Genomic DNA, 16,188 nt, shown 5'->3' with positions numbered 1-16,188 from the left:
CCCAGACTTGCAGCTAATATTCCAGAACACTTTCAGATCCTGCACACCAGTACAGCTTTCCTGTACTGACAATTTTACAGGAATGGAGCAAAGCTAAAAAAAAAAAAAACACACCAAAAAATCCCACACTAAAATCCTTCCTATCTGGCACAATTGCTGTTGGCAGCTGCAGCATTAACATTTTAAATTAAAGGAAACATTGACATTAGGACGGATCTAAGCTGCAAGGTAGCCAGTACAGGCATCTGCCAAGCAGAGCCCGGAAACTCATGAGGTCGGGACCTTACTTCTAAACTCCCTCAATCCAACTATCTACCAAACCCACAGTCCAAAAGATTTTGGTGTTCTCAACAATCCTTGGCAAGCTCTCTCTAAAAGAAGACTATTTTTCTGACAGAAAGCAAAGATAATTCATGCAGAAACAGGCCAATTAAAGACAGTAGCAGTTGGAAGGAAATCTTGTTAGCAGCACCAAGACACCCTTGCAGGTGCAATAGCCAAGTCACAGCCCCTGGCAATAAATACATATGTTCTGGCAACTATATTAACCTAATCCCACTTCCCATCTAGGAAATCAGAATGCAGCTCAGTTGCTGACTCAGCTCCAAACTGTTGTCTTCTTCCTACAGCTGGATTTGCCCTTTATTACAGGCAGTTCTGTTTCCAGTGAATGCACTAAAACCAGAAGACAACCACTTTCAATAATAATTATATGGCTCAAAGAAACACAACACATTCGCAGTACAAGCACTACACTCTCAATTAAAATGCATCAATTGTCAAGAAGCTTGCCTTCTTTACAACATGTTGTTTTGGGTTACATGCAGGTGTATTCCACATTCACTCCCACTCAAAGGTTACATCCTGCAGCAGCTGGCATATAAGCTTAGATGCCTTGACAATGTTATGACAGACAGGCTTAAGTTCTTAATCCTAAAACAGGCATACCAAACCCAAAACTGAAACAGATTGGCTATAGAGCCCTCTCTGCTTCAGAACAAAAGCAGTGAGATATCAATAAGCAACAGCAGCCTTGCAAATATGAGCAGGAACAGCAGCACCAGTCAGATACCCAAGGAGAGCTGCTTGGAGCAAGAGTCAAACATCTCCACCAAAGGAAATACAGGTTTCTAGCACTCATCTTGCAATTAGGCCAAAAGAACAAAAATAAAACCATATTGAGAATGCTGAAGAATAAAGAGACCACCACCTTTCACCCACCACCACGGAAGGAATCGAGCGATCAACAGGATCCCACCATAGACAAGCACAGAGTTCAGATACTAGATAAATCAAGGGCAAAAGAAAGAAAAACAGCATTGATCATATGTTCTGATTGAAATTTCAATAAAATGCAACTCAAAGCAGAATTACCATTCCCCTTATCATCCCAAATCAGTAGTATAAAAAGTCTTTAAATGAATATGGTTTATGAAATTAAAATACATCTGTCATCGTACTGTTAGAAACAGGTATCATCTACTTTTAAGAGATACTGAAGCAAAGCAGGTTCATATGCCTGACAATGGCAGAAAGACTTTTTCTCTTGAGGGCCGGAACTGCTTAGGATAAGAGCTTTTGTGTCACTCCATTCCACTGTTACTGCTCCTGAGGAGTCTGGCAAAAGCCAGAATTATCCTTCTAGGATAAGCCATATTTTGCCTCTGAAGGTACAAGAAGCTGAAGAAGTTAAGATGACGTGCACGAGAACTGGGTTGATATATGTCAGTTTTGGTTTGAAAACTGCTTTGTAATATAGAATTAATTTAAGAAAAGTTAAATGATATGTACATTTATCTAACTTCAAACAAATCATCCTCGTTTTGAGATGCATCCAATCCATAAAACAAATACTCTGATTACATGAAATCAAAGCTCTTATCTTCAGCTTGTGTAATTTTCCTCAAGCTCCCATTCTTCCCAAGATCATGAGAAAAGTCGCCTATTTCAAAAGGTTCAAAAGCGATTCACAAAGATACCAGTTTACAAGATTCTGTATTATCCAAAGGATCAAGGTAAGCCCTTGGGCCCATGATACCAAGCAAAAGGTTACAAAGGATATTGTGGCAAATGAGAAGGACACAGCTCTCTCCGAGACTTGAAAATGCTACTTCAGCCCGTGAAGAAATTTTCTTTTGGTTGGCAGTGACTAAGCCACACATAATTCACAGGAAAAAAATCAGCTGCATGATCACTGACTTGATTGTCAACTTAAAGATACAAGGAGAGCAGCTTACTTAAGTACAGATAAAGGAACAGCTACTTGAATCATGCATAAGCAAACAAAATCCACTTCCCAGCAAAGCAGAACATACCACTTCTTGTCTTGCTGGCTGGCTCCTGGGCTCCTTGGGAGGTTTTCTATTTCCACTAAGACTGGGGTGGAGGGAACCGCTGTTAGGACAGGTAGGTTTGGTTTTGCATTCCAGCTCTTTGGAGGCAGAACATAAACAAGTTATTATATACAATTAATGACATGATGACATACTAAAGAGAACAAAATAGATCACCACTTCTTATGCACGAAACTAAAGCAAGGCCATTGTCTTCCCTTAATTTCATAGCACTGGATACCTATGCCCAGTCTTTTCTAGTACTGCACACAGTACTGGGATCATAGGGAATCCAAGGCTGCTCAAAGCTTCTGATAAAGAGCTCTGGCCTGCTGTGTCTTTTTTAAGTTCATGCAGTAGTGCTTTCCTTCTGTAGGAAACTTTTTAATAATGACTGGCACCTTTGTGTTGCACGCCTTTGGGCTGCCATTTGAAGCATTAATAGCCCCTGAAAAAAAACACTCCTTTTGCACAGAAGGCAAAAGGCTGGGCAGAGTAGCAATCTATCAGTGAAAATTGAGTATTTTAATATTAAAACAACCCAAAATCTTGTTTCCACCAATATGTGACCCTTTCTGGTGCACTCTTCATCTGAAATACTCCAGAAAGCATTGTCTCTCCAAACTCCAAGTCTTGTTTTTTCTGATACACAGAGTTACTTTACACTAACATCATCCCTTTTCAGTGAAACAGGATATTCTGTGCACAAGTACTGAGGAGACAGGTATCTCTGATTTCCTTCTCATTTTCAGAAAACAAAGAATTTTTGCTAACAATGTATTCTTTAATTTATAGGTGCATTCCCCTCTTTCAGGAAAAAAAAATACTGTCACCAGGAGCAACATAGGTGCTAATGAACTACATCCCCATCTTTTTTTTTTAATTTTTATTACCATATAGAATTAATGTGCTTTGGATAATAACAACTCTCACACAAAAGTACTTTGTGTACCTATGAAAATCTTTATCTATAAGTACTGTCATTTCTAGAGTACTGGGGCAGGGGGTATCTTCCTTACTCCAGCTAAATTAACCAATTATCTTGCTTGTCAATTAGCAGTCATTTCTTGGTATGCAATTTAGTAAGTTAACTGTTTTAACTTTCAATTGGTCAATCACTGGATTTTAAGTGTAAATAACAAAATTCTCACATCTGTTGAAACACATTAAAACTACCTTTAAAACCAATGAAAGAGAGAGTCCTTACTTGTGATCCATTAGTTTGGCTGATAACAGCATTGTTTGCAGTACTGAAAGACAAGAACAATTTAAAACTGAGTCAGATCAACAAACTGCTTTTGCAGACTGATAGAACTGTAAAGATTTTCAGAAAGAAACATGAAGACTAACAAAGATATTTTCAAAGTATTTAACTGTTCTCACAAAGAAAACTGAAAAACTTACGCTTTAGGTCAGCTGTCTCATTCTATGCAGTTAAGGGTATCACATTATTTTTTATTTGTTCAAGCTGTAGTTTGTCTGTAATTCATCTGGTTTTTCCTCTTCCTTGCCTTAACTAGTTTGGTTTAAAAAGCCTTCCTAATTCAGCAGTAAAGTGGGGCAGGTTTAAAGCAAAAATTATACAGTTTAGTTAAAGTCCCGGCAAATATGACATTGTTTCAAGTTCACCTACATGCTGTAGATACTATGTTCCATAACTAGAACCCTTCTGTGAAGCTTCACATCACAAAGTTTATCACAAAAATTTATGAGTTTGTTCTGCATACAGAATGGACTCTAATGGACTCAAAAGCAGCTATTCAAAGTTTCGTGCACAGCAGCTCAGCACAGCATTAATAGTAATTCTATATTATTAAATATTTATTGTATTTGATAAATTAAATATCTCTATTCTTGATGATTTCTGAATCTGCAAGAGACATCTCACATTTTCAAGAGATTTAAAAGCATTATACCTTATACAATAACTATGCATTATAAATCATGCAAAGCAAACTTTCTCCCCAGACTTCTAATCTTCTAAAAAAAGGTTCCAATCTCCTACGATCCATTAATCTGCTGATTTACGGTCTGGACAATAATTATCCAAACTGGCAAGGTGACAATTCAAACAGATTTCTGTATCTACTTCAGTGACTCTTTAGAACTATTTTATTTAAAATACCATAATGTCAACACTGAACAAGCTGTTCCTTGTCTGTTTCCCACTTTGTCCCTTCTCTGTTCAGAGAATGTGGAAGCTACCACAGAATAGTCCACATTTAACAGAAATATTAAGGAATGCCTTCTGAGTAGCACCTTCCCCTGTGCTGAGTTAATACAGAAGAATGGAACAACATACATCTTTCATGATGCATTTCAATTAGCAACACTGGAGTGTAGAGTTTCAGAAACGGCACAGCTTGCTGTGGAGACTAACAACAGTGCCACACCTAGGTGCAGATCAGGAGACTGCAGTCTTATCAGAAGAAACTGCTCATGAAGTTTCTCTTTCCACTCTCAGAATGGCCTAAGCAGCCTGAAACTCGGAGAACGGCTTGACATCATAGCATGATGAGAGTAGTCATTAATCAAATAGTTGCATTTTGCAGCAGCAGATCTTTAAGCACTCTAATGACACCCAGTTTGGAAGAATACTTTCTCATTTTATAAAAATAAAAAACAATACAGGAGGTCAAAGAGAGCAACTGCAGCCTTGTCCCCACACTTCTCAGACATCTCCCTCTCTTATGCAAGAATCAACCCTCCTGCTACAAACAGAAAACATTCAGCTGTATTAAGCACGATGTTTTGAAATGTTATTTTGACATTCCTTGCCCGGTTCGTCACGGTGCTAAACATCTACGAGCACCTACTTTTAAAAAATAATATAGTTGCAATTAATCACTGTGATGTTCACAAGTTATTAGGGCAAAGGACAGAAACCACAACTGAGTGACTTAGTTCCATCACTATCAGTGTTCTTAGTTCCTCTTAGGCTTCATACCTTAAGGAAGGGTATGAAAACTGTGTGATTCAGATACATATGAGTAATTTACATTGCAACAGCAAGTATGAACTTACACATCCAGGAAGACCTTCGGTACAGAAATACAGAACCAAAAGGCCTCCCACATTAAATGTTGATCATGAATAAACATAAATACTTAAGTATATAAAAATAAATGCAAATATTGTATAGAATATAAAATCACTACCCTATTTCAAATATTTATTTTACTATCTTTTCTCTGTGACCTTCACTTGACAATGTATTTCAGTCACACAGCCAGAGTAGGCAGATTTCAGAAGGAAGACATCCTCACACACTTTTACCTGATCTCTTTACATGGCAGCACACAGAACTACAACTCATATCCAGCAAGAATCGTAGTTAGGCATAAACAAACTTTTCTGTCTGCTAATAAGCAAGTCTGGCAAAATTATCTATGTGACGACAACACAAGAGCTTTGCTTTGAATGGTGGTTTTTATGTAAAGCAAACAAACACAATACCCATGGCAAAATCACAGTTAAGAGGCTATCACTGTACATCCTCCTTCTGCAGACACGTGCTCAAGTACAGGTGGCAAACATCAAAGAGAGAAACTCAAATACTGGAATGCACCTTACCTTGTTTCTTCCAGTTTAGCAGTGTGTGCTGCAAAAATATAAAGCGTTAATTAAAATTTAATTTATAATTGGGTTCATCATTAAATATTAAGTATATTATTAATAAAATAACCTAGCACTGCCTAAAACTAGGCAACTAAAAGAGCAAAAGTTGCATGCATCCCACATAAATCTTAAGAGCAAACCAAGGAGTAAGACTTAAGTAAGTGTCTGAAAGCAGACATGGCAGTCACACTTGACCTGTGCAAGAGTGGGAATAAGAGACAAAGTATCACATGCTGTCAGGTTGTGACAACAGACTGCGACCCCCAAAACCAATGAAAAAAGCCTCAATGACAAAAATTTTTAAGTCTATTCATAAATTTCAAGTATTATCATGAATATATCGCTGCTTCCTTGACCCAAGTTTTCCATCTTCATACTGAAACCTACTGTGCAATCTTCACGGGTGTTTTACCTGCAGAGCAAGCTGGAATGACATGCTTTGGAAACAAGTTCTTTATATACATGGTCTCCTAAATAAGTCAAAGAAAAACTAATTTTGCAAATTCAAGAGAAGGGCAAACAGGTACAGAAGGATTCCTACACAGAACTTTTAAAGGAGATGATTACTTGATTCTCACATTGGATTATACTTCTCAGAATGGAAGTTCTTTTACCTTTCATTTGTAGGGTTCGTCTTGAATATCTCTTGCTGGGCCGTCTTTCAAAGGATGCTGATCTCCTGGCTTTGTTGGTCTTGGTGGTTTGATATTCTGTTTTCCCACTAAAAATGCCATGCAAAAGTATAAAGCAATAAATCACTTATTTTTAATGATGGAATAGAGACACTGCTCATCAAAAACATCGCTCTATTTTCAATTTGTAGCCCAATATCTGATCTCAGTTCTATTAAAACACCCCAAAATTCACACCTCAAAGGGTCTTTCATAAAAGAGGGAAGGAGTTTTACAAACATTCTAATATTCACCCCATTTTCCTAAGACAAATGGTTGTAGTAATGACTCCTTAAACCTTAAGCTGTTGATAAAACACGCTTGCCCTTTGCATATTTCTGTGGTCACAGTGCTTGATGTTTGGGAGAGCCTGAAAAATGCTAGGAGAGAGTACAGCTTAAGTAATGTTTCTGAAGGTCATAAAGACAGATGATAATAGGACTAAAAACCAGCGTCTAGATGCTCTTGTTCCCAGATAAGTATTTCTTTCCAACTTTGGCCAGACTCTACCCTCAGGGCAGTGGCACCCTCATGTGCTGACTCCTTGGTACCACTGATCTGTTTTGAAGAAGTCTATGTGGTATTGCTACAGTTGCTGGAAATGGAAGAAAAATATATGCACACTGCCTGGGGTCATGCCCCATCCCCTTCCACATGTTCTCACCAACTCTGGTGGGGAACCAACACCGTCCTGCAGGCTACTCTGGAATCACAAGCCATTCCATAGACTGTTACCTGCACTAGTAGTGCCTTACACAGAACAGGCATTATCTGAGGGTTTTGAAGCATTACCACCCCTCAAACAGCTGGGAACTCAGGAGTCAAAAAACTTGCAATGTCCCCAACTGTGCAAGTTAATCATCCATCCTCTATGGTATGTTTAAAAAAGTGTGGTCTTCCAAGATGAAGTGATCTATAAAACACAATGTACTACATATGGAATATAAACCTTGAGAAACCTTTGGTTTCCAACTGCACAGTCCAGAATCACCAAGATAAATCAGAAAATACAGGGGGGAAATTCATATGATTTAATAAAACCAATAATGCAACTCACTCAGTTTGCAAGTTTCACTGTCCTAGATGAAAGAAAACCAAGCTCTCCCCTGTTTTCCTGTATAATCCAAGAACAGCAATAACTGACAGAAGAGATGGGCTAAGTGACAGACGACACTGACCTGTATCGGAACCGAGACCCCAACCGGATGAAGCCTGATCGACTTGAGCTCTTTTGGACAGGACCTCGGAGCCGGAAGAAGGCATGATGTTCCACTGCACATTTCCACAAGTGTTTGCAGGCTTTGGGATGATCCAGTCTAAAGACAAAAGTGTGCTCCTGCTCCTTTCCCTTAAAGCACATAAAGCACACTGATGACTTACAAAGGGACTAAATAAGTCAAAGCTACTATTCCATGCAACCCAAATAAAATTTGGGTTCTATGAATACTGAAATATATGTTTAAAAATACTTTAGGCAGAAATATCAAATTTTTCAGAAGCTTTAATGAACAATTGCGCTATTGTCTAAAGTTGGAAAGGGCTAGGGAGTCCATATATTTAAGAAGTCAAACCTCTGAATAACTACAAATTAAAGACATCATTACAATAGGAAGGTACTTCTCAATCAGGCTAAGATGGTTTCACTTCCAGATTGGATCTCCTCAAATTACCAATGCTCATTTTTTAATTGTCTCCGCTCTATGCAATTTCTTTCCCATGGGAACAATTCTGGAACCTGCTTAAGGAATTAATTCCACTAAATGTGGTACATGGCCTTTTTCTAAACTTTTTTGTGCAATGCACACTCTTTCCAAAGTATCTGGTCTAGTTTCACAAGGCATTCCGCTTTTAAAAACAGGTGAGAAAAAAGTAATTAAGTCCATTTATTTTTTATTTAAGTCCCTTCATTTCCCACCTCCCCCCCCAAGTCACATTAAAAAATCTCGCAGGCATGCACGTTAATTCTCAGAAATGAAATATACAGATCAGGAGTATGTAAACTAGTGCTGTATAACCAAGACCGAGATGTAACTAAACAGATATTTATCCACCTGTTCGTCATCTTCAACAACAACTAGAGTGAGTTTGTTTTTCTTGAAGTCAAGCCTTGTTATCTTTGGCCTGCAAGATGAACAGAAAGTGCAGGTTACGTCTAACTCTCTTAGGAACTCACTGAGAAGGTACCTAATATTCACAGTGCTCTCATATCCCAAACATAAATTTTTCTTCTGTTATTGCAAAAAACCACAAAAGAGTAAAAATCTAAAATACATTTTAACATACATCAGAGAGCTTACCAGAAAAACAAACCAATCTTTGTGTCTCCTTCGAAGACAAGAACTCCTGTAGGTGTCAGTCCCAGGCTGTAATCATTGCCGTCTCTTGCCTAATTGCCAGAAAATACAGATTATATTCATTTTGGTGTTTGACCCTTTATCCAATTTACTCCAGTGGATCATGGAGTTTATTTCCCCAGTGTTACAATTACACACATATCTGCTTATAAAACAAAACCCTGGTGTTTCAGTGATCTCATGCATTGGATTTCTCTTGTTTACAACTCTTCGATAAGGCTGACTAAAGTGGAAAATTAAAGTTTTTTGATTTGTCTGTGTAATAAGGACCTCCTTATGCAGTTCATTGCACTTCCTTCTCCACAGGAGATCTATTTTTACTTGTAGTTCTTCAACTGGCAGCTGACTGGACCCCGGTCAATTTTAATTACTACGATTTTTCACAAAACTCTTAGTTAAATACAAACTGTAGCACATATTGCCACACTAATCACATATTTAACACAGAGCAGATATGCCTGGACTAGAGATACCCTCTAGAAATGTATACCGAAGAGTGTAATGTTGACACAAAGCCAGATCACTTGTTACAGAGATTGCATGAGTACAATATTCCTTTTCCCCTCCCTCCCCAAAGTAAAACCTGTGTTGAAATGCAGCAAAGCCAACATTATCATTTCCAAAGGTCACCACGCTGTGGTTAAACATACCTTGACTATATGCATGTCTACACCATACATTTCCAGCCACTTAGCTTTGTTTAAGTAGTTAGTTTCAGCCTGCGCTGGTGTTTGTCCCCTGAAATAAAATTTTTGCTGTTAGGAAGGTGCCTGAAAAAGCCAGAAAGGAAAAACCCGTATATGAGGAAATGGGAAAAGAACTTTGCGAATGTTTGTGAAAAACCTAAACACTGCTGACATTTGTGTGCTGTCATGAACACCAAAGTCACTTCTGTAAGTTTTAATCTGGAACTGCAGCTGCAAAAGTTCCTCCATTTCAAGGTTTTGTACCTCATCATTTTACTCAGACCTTTGAAAAGCTTCATTTTTCACATTATATCCACTTACAAAATATGACAGAAGCATATTAAAATTATATTTCTGAACAAAACCACAGAAGAAAAGTCAGCAGTATCTTTTTAATACATTCTTTTCACAGAAAATCAGTGCAAACAGCTAGGTAGCATTCACTGGAAGATCTAGTACCTGCATTCCTTCCACTTCTCAAAAACAGCTAGTTCCATCTCTTCAGTCTGAGTGGGAACAAACCTGAACTCAGACACCAGTTCAGGGACATGTTCAGCAGGATCATAGTCTCCAAGTTCAGCTACAAAAGAACAGCACGGTTAAACACTGTTCTCAACAGACACAGTGGCTATTTCTGCATACAATGGAACTTCTCTAGTTAACTTAAAATACTAAATTTCTTCTTGCATTCCTCCTTCTCCTCCAGTTCTCCTTATTTTTGAAGTGTCACCTTCTTTGACAGGGAAATTATGGACTGAAAAAAATGGCTGTGTGGTCTGCACAAAAGCTTTGTGTTAATTTTTACAAAGTGCTATTGACATATTCTTTAACAAGCTTCCTACAAAGAAAATTTATCACCATCCTTGAAACTCACCTTTTTTCTTTCTTGCAGAAAGTTTTCAGCATTTTAATCACTGAAGTATCTATTGAGGTGACAGCTGACTAAAGTTGCAATGGAATTTTGCCTTAAATTATTAAAACAACAAATCTCTTGAGATTTATAAAATGCAAAACCAGTTCTGACACTTTTCATAAAACTAATCTGTCCATTCTAAAAATCAATTTCTGGTTTTATAATTCAGTATCCCCCTGTCCTGCTAAAACTACTCTGTGTCAGGGCACAATCATGCAGCTGTTATTTGTCGCTCTCCTTTTCATCTCAGAACATAATAAATGTCCTACAGGGTCAGTCAAATGGTTCATCTAGTCCACTACTGCATGCTCAGAGGGGCAGTGAGAGATGCTATTTACAGAGCATATTGGAACATACTAGTCAATGGGTGTGCCAATCAAAAGCACAACCTCCATTTTCCACAGATGTGGAAAGTCCAGCTTTTAAAGACAGATATGTGCCTAAATGCTGAAACTCACAGCTGGACCCCCATAAAAAAAGTCTTGATTTTCAGAGTCACTAAGCACTTGCTCCTCCCACTGATTTCAAGTTGCTTCTTAATGTTCAGCTCATATCCAAAAAATTAGGATTAATTCTGTAACTTGAACCTTGGCAGTCTGATACAGGCCAATAACTGCTCTCTCTGAAAAAAGGAACTACACATCTCTGTGTAGGAAAAAAAACAGACATCTTAGTGAAGACCTGGAGAAGTCAAATAAGTGTACACAGTATTCCATAGGTACAGAAGTGATAAATGATCTAAAAACCCATTTCTTGGATTTCTGAACACTGCAGGCATAATAATAGTCTTTTCACCCCCTCTTTTTTTTTTTTTTAAATGCTGACTGAGGAAGCCTGTCGTTCTATAATAATTTACTCCCACTAAAATGCCTGCCTCTGTTGAAAGGAATGCTGTCAAAGCCAGCTTAGGTTCCAGCTGATTTAAATAAAAGTACACAGCTGTCAGACAGTAAGATTAAAGCCCTGCTACGGACCTCATTGTGGAGAGAGGAAAGAAAAGACCAGCAAAAAAAGCAATGGACATATGGCCTAATTAGATCACTTTGTTTTTCCAAGAACTTCTTCAGTGAACCTGTATCTTAAGGCTCTAACAATGCTAATATTTTTAACTATGGAATGTATTCTAACTGTTTTTCTTCCACAAAAAAGAGCAGGTTAAAAAGGCAGGTAGCTTCACAGTTTAGTCCCAGCTCTCTTTACCTAAACATGATTAGGGCCATTAGGAGTTCCTGCCTGAAAAAAAAAAAGTGTTTTGGAAAATATTTGTAACAGAAAGAATTTCAGTGATTTAGTTCTGTTACCTAACTCCTGCAGAGTAAGTACAACAGTGCATTGATTTATAAGATGAATGTGGTGTAGAGAATTTGTGCAGCACAAACACATGGCACATCTCCAAATTGCCTCTTCATCAGACAGGACTGTACGTCAGCTTTACAGCAGAGGTTCCAGGATTTTTTTGCAGACTCAAACTGGGTTGAATAAGGCCATATATCTATATCCTCCAATAAGGACCCAAAAGCCTACTCTAGTAGACACTTGTAAAACTTCAAGCCTCTTTCTTTTGTGAGCTTCCCTGCTTGAAACCACAGCAAACTTCATATTTGTTTAAATCACACCCTCATCCAAACAACAGAAGACACTGGCCAGGAAGATCAGTGATGTAGAACCTATAAAAGCAACTTAGGGTCAGACACCGCTCTCAGCAAAGCCATGGATGCCGGATTCTCAGCTGGAATCAAAAGTTAAAGACAACTCATTAATAAAGTCTCAGCTGGCTTGAGTATGGTGCAGTATAGCCGAGAAAAAAGATAGTATGTCACATCTTGTGGGTGAACAAGGATCTGAAATATCAACAAGTGCAGTTCAACCGTGAATGCTCAAGTATGAGCATGAGACATGTGGCACTAAGATGTTCCTACAAATAAGCTGAAGTCAAAATCTGATATTTTATATGCAGGACTTTTCAGCCGAGTGCAGAACAAAACCAATTTTGTACCTCATTTGGACAACAAAAAATACAACAAAAAAATCATACGATGAAATAAAAGTGAGCTGTGTTACTACATCTAAGCAATTCAGGAAGACTGCAGACCTCATAGCTCGTGTGAAAGTGGACAGGTTTGCACATAAGCACTCGAGAAAACAAGTTTAGGGCAAAGCTGTTTATGTTCTGAACCTCCTTGTTCTGTTTCAGAGAAATTGAGTAATTTTCTGCACGTGCTCTCAGCACAGCTACAATCAAAAAGAGCTGTGTTTCACACTGGATCACTATTGGCTGGGCAGAATCTATTTTCTGTATATAACAAGGACAGACTAAAAGAGTTATTAAGAGCTGCTCATGAAACTTCATCCTTCCCCTCTTGTACCTACTCACCTTGCATGTTATAAGCTGCCAACTGGACGGCTGTGTCAAAAGGACATTCCAATCTGCCGTAAGAAAAATGCATTGTTAAAGCCTGAGCTGACACTATTTAGCAGACAACTTATATAACTGACAGTAATGTTTGTGATAAGAAAATGAAAAAGAATTAGTAGATTTTCAACAAATTAACAGGAGATAAGCATTACATTATTTAAGCATTCCTCTGCTGGTATTCATGCATAGAAAAGTAGTATTTTAGAAAAAAAATAACATTACTAAGAAAAACTTACTAATTATCAAATAAAAGTTTAATAAATTCCATGCTAGACACACTGTATTGTTTAAAAGGCTGCTTACTTTCCACTAAGAATATCCAGTTTCAGCTGCAGAACAAATAAATACCTGCAGGATTAAATAAAAAATAAGTCATTGACTAATAGTTCTAACATGTCACTCAGCCAACAGGAGTAAGTTGGAGCTTGACAAATAAAAATGTTTTCTACTCTTTACATGGGTTTTCAAAACTAAAGAAACTGTACTATGACCTTTCAAGGCTCATCAGTTGGGTTTGCATGTTTTGCATGGATTTCAAATGAAGGAAACTCAAAATGAGAAGTTGTCAAAAGCTGAACTACAGTGTTGCATCGAAAAAGAAAAAGGATACCCAAGTAAATATTATTTTTTTCTCTTTTGTTCTTACTTGGGCAAAACCCGACTTGCATCTTTCACATTTCCTTCATTATTCATAGACATACCAATCTCATAAGAGAATGGTTATTTTAAAGTCTCGCAAAAATAAATGCTTCTAATAGGGATTGCTTAGTTAAAATCTAACCCAAAAAGCTGACTGCAAAGTGAGCAAAAATAAAGAGTAGGCTGTGGCCTTTCCAACTTTTTACTGTTTAGAGCCAGCTTTCCTTCATTGCCTCGCTTATTCTGTACTCTTCTCACTTAAAAATTGGGCGAATATTGAATACAAATCCCTTTGGCGCACAACACCAATTCTTCCAATCCAATACCCGCAAAGAGCAGCTCCCTTGCTCCATTATGGTACCCAGCCTTCCTCTGACAAGAGAAGAACTCTCATCAAGGATAAAGCACTGGCATCTGTGATGGTATCCACTTTGAATTCTAGCACAGATGCCCAGAAGCCTTACACAACACCAAAGATGGTGCTTCTGTTTCAACGTGTGCCTGTGTCTTCTCATACTTACACACACAGACACAAAACAGATGCAGGTGTTTTTCCTACAGGTCCCACAGAAATTCACAAATACTTTGCCAAACCATTTATTATCCAAAGCCTTTTGAACACTAGCCCCTACATGGGGAATACACTTGTTTGGTACTGACCCTAGATACCGAAAGAATGAGCACAGTGTACAGCGGGTGTGACCAGTCTGTGCTTATCAGCCACATAACACTTGCAAACAATTCAAGCACTTCCCATGCTGTGTTACATGACCTCTGACTGGCGGCATCTGATGGGAAGCTGCCAGAGAACATGAGCAAGCTGCACCTTGGAAGCTGAGAACTGGCTCCAACTGGGTGTCCTGCTGCACAAGGGTGGAACCCTCAGAAAGGCCCCAGTGACACTGATACCCCATAGCAAAGCTCTGCTTCCCACTGCTTCTGTTTCTTTAAGGTGTCAAACTGTCTCAAGACAGAAGGAAGACTTGCTCTCCTGTTCTGGGGGGATTAGCTAAGCAGGCAGACAGGGTTTAAAAGCCCTCAGGTTTCAGGTCTGCCCTGGTAAAACCTGTATAGCAAAGTCTGACTGTCAGAACTCAGTCAAGGTGAATGAAAATATTTCATAGTGGTAGATACAGATGTAGGTCCAAATTTTGTTTACAGTTACTGTTTTTAAAGAGAGTTAAATGTTTATTTATTAACATGAATGGGGAAGTAAAACATTCTTCTCAGATCGGCAAGAAACATTAAAAAGCAGCAGTTATCACATTATGTTACCACATGTAAATATGAAGTTGCAAAGGGTACATATGGCTGTAAGGGGTAATGCTACTATAATCTTCCTGGTAGCACTCCCAGGGATTTGGCTAAAGGGCAGATCGAAGATCCACACAGACATAAACCTGAACAACAAACAAATACACTTCATGCCCTTACAAATGGCTTAGGGTATTAAATGTCCACAGCTATCACAAAAACATAACTTAAGGGATCAGCAGCAGTGGCAATAAAACAAGGAAACATCACCTTTTATAACAGATTTATACTGCAGACAGTTTGTTGTATTCTCTTTCAAAATACCCCAAGTATGTCTCAGCCCAACAAGAAATGCAGTACTACGAATGGATCTGTGAAATGCTTTAATCAAGAGAAACTGCTGCTCACCTGATACTACAATCCTACACATACAGTACTGTCAACTCACTTGTCAACGTGGCAGTAAAATACTATTTTCCCTTTCCATAAACTCTACAAAGACCACACAAGCAACGAAATGCTCACTGAACTTCATTTTTGCCAAAGAGAAGCTCTAACTTGCAATTCAATGCTTTTCTGCCTAGAGACAGGATGACTGCATGCAGTTGAAACTAAATACAGCTTAAGAAGAATAAAGACAGAGCAGTAATGTCTGTTCTCTTCAGTAAAAACCTCTGTCCATTGTGTATAAGCTACTCAGATCAGTTGCCAGAATTGTCTAATGAAAAACAGTGCATTAAGTAATATATAAATATTTAGTGCTCTTTATGTCACAGCTCATTCATTTCAAGATAGGTACATTACAAAAAGAGGGCAGCATTTACAAAAAGCCAAGTTAGCAAGCAGCTCTAAGGAATTCTCTGAAACATCATACAACTTTTTCAGTAAGTACCACAAAGCATTTCCCTGGCCTTATTTGGGTACTTCTCTCTCACATAAAATCCCTCTTACCTTGTTAGCTCTTCACGTAGATTATTGGGCTCTGATGAGTAAAACTTTACACGAAAATGCAGACAATACGGTGGGCCAACTGCGAAGCAGAATTCATTCAAGACAGCAGTAACAGTTACTGGATGAGACATGTCTTTATCACACAGAATCACATCACAAAACCTTACTGAAACTGGTTGGCTATGTCCTACCACAAGGTCTTAAGGCAGGAATTCCTTTGTGACAGGGAAATCCATGAAGAACATCAGGGTGAAAGGACACAAATATGCACATGAAATAGTTTTAAAAGTTACAAGTCAACCCAACAGTCATATCACGTTAACTTGACTCATCCTGCCAAGAGCACATGAATC

General features: G+C 38.3%; 1 protein-coding gene across 3 annotated transcripts in view; it reads right to left on the bottom strand.

The window, feature by feature from the left end:
- Window positions 1-16,188, bottom strand: part of EPB41L5 (erythrocyte membrane protein band 4.1 like 5) — a 57,973-nt gene that overhangs the window by 24,153 nt on the left and 17,632 nt on the right. For all 3 annotated transcript variants that reach the window (XM_027678932.1, XM_027678931.1, XM_027678933.1), the window contains 12 exons: window positions 15,836-15,914; window positions 13,295-13,339; window positions 12,950-13,002; window positions 10,122-10,242; window positions 9,627-9,714; window positions 8,920-9,008; window positions 8,674-8,743; window positions 7,801-7,970; window positions 6,566-6,672; window positions 5,907-5,934; window positions 3,541-3,583; window positions 2,316-2,431 (listed from right to left, as the gene is read on the bottom strand). In XM_027678932.1, coding sequence (XP_027534733.1) covers window positions 2,316-2,431; window positions 3,541-3,583; window positions 5,907-5,934; window positions 6,566-6,672; window positions 7,801-7,970; window positions 8,674-8,743; window positions 8,920-9,008; window positions 9,627-9,714; window positions 10,122-10,242; window positions 12,950-13,002; window positions 13,295-13,339; window positions 15,836-15,914 — 1,009 coding nt within the window. The remainder of the gene's footprint in view (window positions 1-2,315; window positions 2,432-3,540; window positions 3,584-5,906; window positions 5,935-6,565; window positions 6,673-7,800; window positions 7,971-8,673; window positions 8,744-8,919; window positions 9,009-9,626; window positions 9,715-10,121; window positions 10,243-12,949; window positions 13,003-13,294; window positions 13,340-15,835; window positions 15,915-16,188) is intronic.

This window comes from Neopelma chrysocephalum, unplaced genomic scaffold (assembly GCF_003984885.1).
Source record: "Neopelma chrysocephalum unplaced genomic scaffold, ASM398488v2 Primary Assembly neopelma1_44, whole genome shotgun sequence".
NCBI classification, from domain to species: domain Eukaryota; kingdom Metazoa; phylum Chordata; class Aves; order Passeriformes; family Pipridae; genus Neopelma; species Neopelma chrysocephalum.
This window is presented reverse-complemented; position numbering and strand designations above follow the sequence as displayed.